This window comes from Microtus ochrogaster, chromosome 24, assembly GCF_000317375.1.
Source record: "Microtus ochrogaster isolate Prairie Vole_2 chromosome 24, MicOch1.0, whole genome shotgun sequence".
NCBI lineage: Eukaryota > Metazoa > Chordata > Mammalia > Rodentia > Cricetidae > Microtus > Microtus ochrogaster.
Genome location: NC_022024.1, coordinates 17,406,770 through 17,415,617, shown reverse-complemented (window position 1 = coordinate 17,415,617; position 8,848 = coordinate 17,406,770). Strand labels below are relative to the sequence as shown.

General features: G+C 44.0%; 1 protein-coding gene across 3 annotated transcripts in view; it reads right to left on the bottom strand.

Moving 5' to 3' along the window:
• Positions 1 to 1,809: 1,809 nt before the first annotated feature.
• Positions 1,810 to 8,848, bottom strand: part of Syt1 (synaptotagmin 1) — a 505,227-nt gene continuing 498,188 nt past the window's right edge. For all 3 annotated transcript variants that reach the window (XM_013350339.2, XM_013350340.2, XM_005358083.2), the window contains 2 exons: positions 8,573 to 8,706; positions 1,810 to 4,968 (listed from right to left, as the gene is read on the bottom strand). In XM_013350339.2, coding sequence (XP_013205793.1) covers positions 4,762 to 4,968; positions 8,573 to 8,706 — 341 coding nt within the window. In that variant the 3' untranslated portion in view covers positions 1,810 to 4,761. The remainder of the gene's footprint in view (positions 4,969 to 8,572; positions 8,707 to 8,848) is intronic.

The following is an 8,848-nucleotide window of genomic DNA, read 5'->3' as shown; positions in this document are numbered from 1 at the left end:
ATTTATTTATTATATAGAGAGTGTTCTGTCTGCATGTATCCCTGCAGGCCAGAAGAAGATCTCATTACAGATGGTTGTGTGCTACCATGTGGTTGCTGGGACTTGAACTCAGGACCTCTGGAAGAACAGCCAGTACTCTTAACCACTGAGCCATCTCTCCAGCACCCAGAAAAGGGTTTTTTTTCTGAGGAGATATTGTAGGAACCACGCCTGCAAATGGGTTAAGAAAACTGGCTAGACGCTGAGCTACAGAACCGTTGCAAAAGTTTTTTTCCACCATTGATTGCTCTGGGCTGTGGAGATGAGCTGGGTGGAGGTCCTGAATCAGCCATGAATGTGAACTTATCCCAGAACCATCTCTCTGGGCTGCTGAGGTAGAGTTCCCGAATCAGTCGTGTATGTGGACATATTCCAGAACCATCTTTCTGGGCTGCTGAGATAAGAGTTCCTGAATCAGCCATTGGAAGTGGACACATCGCTGAACCATCCCCTCCGGCTGTGGAGCTGAGTTCAGCCGTGTGCGCTACTCACTGAGTTTAGGTGGAGCAGCCATCAGAAGCAGAGGGAAAGGGTACACTGTCAGCAGGCAACACCAGAGAAACTGCAGGAAGGACCCTCCAGACTGCAAGGGGACCAAGATGACACACCAGTCTGTGCTGTCATTGGTCTAGTGAAAGTTTGGGGGCCAAAGGAGACAGTTGCTACTGGCCCCAGGCTAGCCAAGTAGACTAAGCTTATTGGCCAGAGAGCTCCAGGGGCCTGGCTGCCTTTGTCTTTCCCTGTTCTGTGGGATTACATGACCCCACCACTATAGCTGCTCTTTTACATGGGTTCAGAGTTTGAGCTAAGTTTTTATGCCTTTTTTTCTTTTGATTAAAATTTTTAGCCAGGCAAAATGCTACACACCTTTCACCCCAGCACTTGGGAGGCAGAGGCAGGCAGATCTCTGAGTTCGAGGCCAGCCTGGTTTACAGAGCAAGTTTCAGGACAGCCAGGGCTACATAGAGAAACCCTCTCTCAAAAAAACTGTATATATATTTATATACATATACATGTATATAAATACATATACACACACACACACATATATATATATAATTGCTTATTTATATGGTGTGTATATGTGTGTATGCATGTGTATATTTGTGTGTACCACAGCACTCGTGCAAATCAAGGGACAGCTACATGGTGCTCGCTCTTTTCTTTACACGGGTCCTAGGGATCAAAGTCCCGCTGTCAGATATTCAGGGAACTGCCTTTCCCTACTGATCTTGCCGGCCCCATGTCCACACCGTACCAGGAGTTTACATGTCAGTTTGGGGATGGGCTCCACCCAGCGTCTGGTGAAGAACTGTCCATAGTAAGCCCCACACTGATGTCAAACGAATGTCGGAAAGCCATTCATCTGCTTCTAATCATTGTAGCAGGCATGGCCTGTAATGCCCAGTCTCTCCTCCAAAGAGACACTTAAAACACTTTCATTTTAATTTTGTTCTGGGGGAAGTGTGTATTGGCTGGCACTGGAATCCCTCCGGGACACATTTTAGGCAAACTGAAAGGTTCTGAACTACGCTAAGGGGCTTTGCGATAGGCACAGAGGACCGCGCAGGTGAGGAAGGTTACTGGGCAGATGCCCTCTGGGCATTATTTCCCTGCAGCATCTCTGTTGTCCCCGAAGTGACTTTGAGGCTGGCATTTAGCACAAGCTTTCTTTCAGCTGCCACCGCTTCTGGCCATCCACAAGGTCAACCCGCCTTCTAGTAACACCGGAGCCGGGAACAAAAAAGGAGTTGAAAGACAGCCACCATCAACAGGAAATAAAACATTTTTATTGAGTATCCATGTAATATGTTAAGTCATTTTTTTTAACAACAATCAGAAAACTACCAGGGGGTTCACTACACAAAGTGAAACAAAATTTAAACCACTTATCAAAAAATGAAGGGAAAAATACAGCTAAAGGAGTTGGCTCGCGGGCCACGAGCCTTATGGCAGAAGAAGAAAAACACCCCAACATTTCTACGAGACACAGGGAAACCCACACAGAGAAACACTCAAGCAGGCAGTAAATATACACAAAGGCAACTAGGATCTTTCTAGGGTTATCAGCATCTAAGACTTTACACAGCCTTGTCAGGAAGGTACATGTGGTTTATCCGAGGATGACGCTTGGTCATAAAGCAGGTCCAGTCACCGGCTCATGAGAGATGATATAGTACCAACTAAGTCTACGGTGGCAACCCCATGTTGGCAGTGTTGTACAAGGACGATGCTAGCGGTATCAGGATGTGGGAAATAATGTCCGTTCGGCAGCTGGGAGCCGCGCCTTTGGGCATGTTACTTTCACTGTGTATAACTTAAATCGGGAGATGGTGAAATCAAATGTCAGGGTCTGGTGTTTGCCGTGCTTTTCAAAGCCAACGCCTCCTCTTTGGTAGGGCTTGGTCCCTTATATAGGAAAGCATCTCATTTGCATCTCCTCTTTAAACTGCTGTTTAAGCCCACCCGTGAGTGTGCGTTTCCTATCATCCCCGTGTTTGGCTTTTAAAAAGTGCCGCTCATCCGCAGGAAAGGCTTTTCTCCTCGTCGGTCTTATTTCTAAAGAGTTTGCTGTGATGGGGATGAAAGGCAAAGGGTTTACCGTTTCTCCGATGAGGAAAAAAAAATCACCATTGGGATTTGATTTTTGTGGTGTGTGTATGGGGGGGGGAGGGGAGGAACAGCCAACCCCTTGTTTAAAGCCCACCGGCAGCCCTTTTTGGGGATTCTCTCTAGTTTTGTCCTAACCACGGAGCTCGATCCTAAAGATGGAGCACGAGGCCATACCTACCATCCCTCCATTTTATTTTGGTACCTGTGAAGACTGTCTCTCACTTTGGATCTTTGCTACTCTCTGTGGCCTGGAGGTGAAGACAGGGCCCAGCAGCCAGTGGGGGAGGAGACTAGAAGCTGCTTTAGGTAGCAGGCTCACCTTCCTGAAGTGGCTGTCTACCACAGCGGGGACAAATACGGACTAGTGCACAGTGTCGACAAGATGCTGTGTGTTCTCCCCACCCCACCCCCATCCCCGCTCTATGTATCTTTCTGTCCTATGCATAGCTGTCCAGTTCTGAATTGGTCCTTAGTAATGAGAACTGTTTGTGCTACACACACAGATTGGGCAGTGCGGTAAGAGGGAATGGCAGTATTGTTACGATTATCACTACGGAATAAGTCGAGTGCTATCCACTGAGGAAACTACGTGTCTAAGCACACAGGGCAGTCACAGTGTTACACAGAGCAATCCTTAAGACTCTTATGGAATGACTAGTGGCTTCAGAGTAGTACCATTTACTACAGGGTAACATGGAAAACAGTTAAAAACTCCTCCTAAGTCAAGCATCTAGTGTACATAAGAGGTTGCTTCAGTTTTACTGGAACTTGTTCTTGTTTTTTTTTTTTGTTTTTTGTTTTTGTTTCGCCTTTGTTTAAAGGACAAATTAAAACTTAAGTAAAAAGAGCATATAAAAAGATCACTAGCTGTCTGTTTTGGCTTAATCGAAGTGCATTCAGAACTATGGCTAATTGTTATTTTTCATCTTTTGATGGGATTTTACAATACTGTCTGTTTACCACAAAGTAATTTTGTGGAATAAGCACAGATTGCTGTGTTAAAAATATTCTGCATTCCTTCTAATCCGGTTTTTGTATATAATAAAATATTTCATTATAAAGTCTCACGCGCAGACCTTTTGGAATCGTTATCGGTGTGAAATCTGGATCAGAATTCACAGGTTGCACGTCTTATAGAAATAATGTGATCATGGAGAGCTACTATTTTCTGTTTAAAGAGTCAGGCAATATTTCAGAAACGCTGACTTCTCTCCGCTTCTCCTCCCCCACCCTAACCCCAAACGAAGGCATGCACCACACGTAACACACGAGCATACTTTCATCCTTGCATTCACACACACACGCAGAGAACACCAGCCCGGTGCTGCTCTTTGATGCACTCATAGGAACTCACTGAACTTGCCTCCCTGAACGTAAGAGTGAAGTCATGGTCTTAGCTTTGCAGAGACATACAGACAGATGCTATTCTGGGTCGTGGCTTCACTTCCTTGAGGTCAGCCTGGATATGCTGCTCGGGTCATGCTATTTGCCTGGGAAAGAAATCTACAGAATGGGGTTCGCCCACCAGAGATGTCGTGCGGGCGAATCTTGGTACTCAAATGTCAATAGCTCAGGTTTAAGTTGTCCTTTAAGATGTCAGATTCACGGTACTAGTGCCTTTCAAGTCGGTATTTTTTTTTTTTTTTTGCTGGAATGCAGACGATACTATATTTACCATATAATATATTATCAGCTCTCCTATATCTCAGTCAATTTACATAGTTTAAAATAGAACATCTTATTAAAAACATCTAGATATACACAGATTAGGAAACGCTTACAACATACAAATACACCAACCGGAAATAAATCTTTAGCATACTGGTATATACAACGGTGTGATACAATACATAATTTCAGTCATGCTCTATCTACACATCATATTGCTTAAAAGAAGAGTAGATTTGGAGGGCAGTGGCATGGATGAAGGGCACTGGGGGGGGGCTCTCTACACTGAAATTTGTGCAAATCAAAACAGGGTCTGAAGTACCACTGACTCGTGTTAGGAATGCGTGGCTGGAAACTGAAAGGACCCATATTACTGAGGTATTTACAGATACCGGCTAAAGAGCACTAGGTGGGCAAACGCAGAAAGGCTTCTTCTTCCTCTTACTTCTTGACGGCCAGCATGGCATCAACCTCCTCCTCGACCTGCAGAGTGTGCCACTGGGCGATGGGTCGCCGGGGGTTGGCCAGCATGTCTGACCAGTGTCGCAGCTCCGCGCCGGTGCTGTTGTAGCCCACAAAGACTTTGCCGATGGCGTCGTTCTTGCCGATCTTGTCGTAGTCCAAAACCGTCACCACCACTTGGACTTTCTGGAAGAGGACACAAAGCGCACCAAAGGTCAGCCGGCCCTATGGATGAAGCCCTAGGAACTACAGATTCCATTCCGGACTAGCAGGAGGAGGCTTGAAAGTATGTGACCATGGAAACGTCAGCCCAGTTCTCATTGTTCTAGCTCTACATTATGGTCACTGTCACTACCATCATCGTGGTCACCACCATCTTATCACCTTTTATTTGGTAGGGGCAGGGTCTTATGTACCTCAGACCGACTTCAAGCTGAGGAACTCCTGATCTTTCTGTTTCTGGCCTCGCCCAAGTGTTATGTTAGATTACAGGTGTGTGTCATCAAGCCTGACGGTCATCTCAATACATATATCCTGATTTTTATTACGTGCTTCATAGTATCTCAACTTTACAGAAGAAATAATTTAGTTATGTCTCTCAATGGATCCTATTAATATTTATTTCCATGGCACAGAGGGAGCTACTGGGAGCTCACAAAAGTTCTCTAACCTGTCTGAGATCACATAAGGAAGGAGTGGGTTGGTGTCCAGGTTCTATCCTGGAGACAAACACGGCAAACACCCGTGGATTGTTGCGACACTGCCTCACGCACCTCATCTATGGGTGTTCTTAGATTAGGACTTAGGCTGTTCTATTTTGCTGTTGCTGTTTTCTTAATAAGACTTTCTGAGTAATCATTCATTATGACCTCATTTCAAGAAGTGACAGCAAGGGTTTTATGGAAAACTAACCATATAATTGTAACCATGAACAGTGACAATATAGTAGAAATCTTTCAAAGAAAAAAAAGGCAGCAACAGAAAAAATATGCTTTTCCTTGACTATGATTCTCTTATTGAACATGAATTAGTAACTACTGGGCATCTGGCATTGATAGTAAACGGATGCCACTTTAGGACACACGTGAGTTTCTTCATCAGACTGTGAGGGTCTATTTAATAACTCCCTCTATTGGACTGACGGAATCAAGGAAAGCAAATTCATATGATAGCCTAAAAGATACAGTCTCTAAAGAGCATCTCGGTTCTACTTCCCAAGTAATGAATTTGGTTAGTCAGAATATGCGATGGCTCTGATTTAGACACCGGATAGAAAGATAAAGGATTAAAATAAAGTAGCTATATCAATTTGTGGCCAGCATGAAGGGGAAGAAGAATAAAATGATGAAAGCCAGGCCCAGGCGAAGATCCACTGAGTTATGGCATTGGGGGACTTTGATTCTGAGGACAGAACTACTCTGTTGGTATATCGACAGATGTCACTTGGGTACAGTTTTGGAACAGCAAAAACAACTTTTTTTTCTTTTTTCTTTATTCTCTGTGACTTTTACATCATATATCTTAATCCCGTTCCTTTTGTGATCCCTTTGAATCCACCCTCCACCTCTGACCCCTCCCCAAATAAAACAAAATTATAAAAAATTAAAAAAAAAATAAGCCGGGCGGTGGTGGCGCACGCCTTTAATCCCAGCACTCGGGAGGCAGAGGCAGGCGGATCTCTGTGAGTTCGAGACCAGCCTGGTCTACAAGAGCTAGTTCCAGGACAGGCTCCAAAGCCACAGAGAAACCCTGTCTCAAAAAACCAAAAAATAAAAAATAAAAAAAAAAATTTACAACCATACTTTTCTTTTTAAAAGGGATTTCCTTTTTTAGTACATTTAGTTATTCATTGTGTGTGTGTGTATGTGTGTAGGCATGTGTGCCATGTTGCATATGTAGAGAGGACAGCTTGAAAGATTTGGTTCTCTCCTCCTACCATGTGGGTCCTGGGTATCAATTTTAGATTATCATGATTGGCAGCAAGTCTTTATCCACTTAGCCATCTCATGGGCCCAACAATAGCTTTTGGATGTAGAATTTGAATGCAAAATGTAGCATCATCTTCTATGTACAGTCTTACTGTGATGCCAGCATTAAGAAAATTACTTTTCTAGGCTGGGCTCATGGCTCAGTGGTAGTTGGTTCATCCCCCTGTACCACAAATGAATAAAATAAATGAATTACCTATTTACTAGGTGTGTTTGGGAGCAAGGGGGGAAGATGGTAAGATTTGTGGCTTTGATTCTCAGCCTTGTCCCAAGCAAAGGCACCATGATGCAATCATCACGCAGGAACCAGCATGGGAACATTATTTGGAAATATAAGGGACATTTTCAGAGTTGGGACAAACTTGATTAGGTTAGTGACGAGTGAATTGATTAGGGCACCCAATGGATCTAATTCAGCAGTTGCCTCTGTAGTTTATTTCTGCATTTTTTGATGGTGGTGACCAAGATATTTTTTTTTGCATACTTTCAGAAAGTAGCATAACTTGCCTCCTTCACAAAATGTTTCAGGAGGAGTGTGAGGAAGATAGAAGACAGGCACATCATCTTCTAAGCTCAGCCTAAGAGAAAACTAAACCCCTTTGCTAGCAGTTAAGACACTGTCCCTTTAGGGCAGTGCTTCTCAGCCTGTGGGTTATGAACTCTATGGGGGGATCAAACAAGCCTTTCACAGGGGCTGCCTCAGACCATTGGAAAACACAGATATTTACATTATGATTCATAACAGTCGCAAAGTTAGAGTTAGGAAGTAGCAGTGAAAATAATTCTGTGGTTGGGGGTCACCACAGCATGGAGAACTGTATCAAAGGGTCACAGCATTAGGAAGATTGAGAATCACTGATTTAGGAAAAACAAAGACTGGGAAAATAGCATTCTCAGATTAAAAGAAAAAAAACAAAATTGTAGGAGCAGTGAAGGCAGGGCCAGCCCAGGGTGTCTTCTGTTCCCAAGCCCAATCTGATTTGTGGCAGGCTCGGGTCTCTCTCCTCTGAAATGACACCCCAGATCACAAATTTTATTTCGTTATATTTAATATGCCTCCCTCTGAATATATTCGTACTTTTGGAAATTCATAGGTGAGATGTATTTTTGTAGGTATGGAATTGTAGCCCAAAGAGGTAGGTTTACGAGGTTTTCATTTCCTCTCAACACCTTGCTTTGTATTGTTTTGTGGAATTCAAAACAAAATGCCAGGAGGTGTTTTAAAAAAAAAAAAAAAAAAGTTCACTGAGCGATATTGCCAACTAAATTCTGGTCGAAATGAATGTTTCCAGCATTTGCCAGAAGGCCCAAAGTGTTCACAGCTGGAGGCTACGGGACAAGTGATGAGCTAGGGAAACAGTAGCATTTACTTACTTAACAGCTGTTGAAAAGAAGCAAAGCCACACATCCAAGCATGCGAAAATGGGCGTGAGCGACTGATTTTTGCCCTATAGAGGCAGACTGCTTATTGTTGCCTGGGAGTCCATAGGCAAGGTCTTTCTCTCTTGGCGTTTGGATGCCATAGACAAACTTATTGACACAGCAAAGCGGTTCTGTTGGTTTTCTATTTTCCACTTTATTTCTGCCCAGCAGAAGGCCGCTGGCTGTTCCAGCCGATGGATCAGCCCTTCTCATGCTGTGTGTCTTATTAAGTCCTGGCTGGCCAGGCTCAGGCATCAAATGTGCACGGGGCAGTTCTGATGGAGGCCCGGGCACTGACGACTCGCAGGGTCTATGCTTGTCACTGATGGGATCTGAAGGCGTGAAATTGAATGGAAGGACACACGCGTGTCTGATATTACCTGGATTTGCTCGAAAGGAACTTCAAAGCTGAAGGACTCGTTGTAGTAGGGGTTAAGCGTATTCTTCTTAATGGTTGTCTTCTTCTTCTTCAGCCTCTTGCCGTTCTGCATCAGATGAATCTTGACATAAGGGTCTGAAAAACAGATACAGGAGCGTTAGGGGATCAGACGCGTGGTTTATTTTATCTAAAATATTTTATTACGGTCTGACATTGGCGTCTTTGCTAAGGGTCGTATTGAACTACCGCTGCTCCAGGGCAGTCTCTAGGAGTCAGT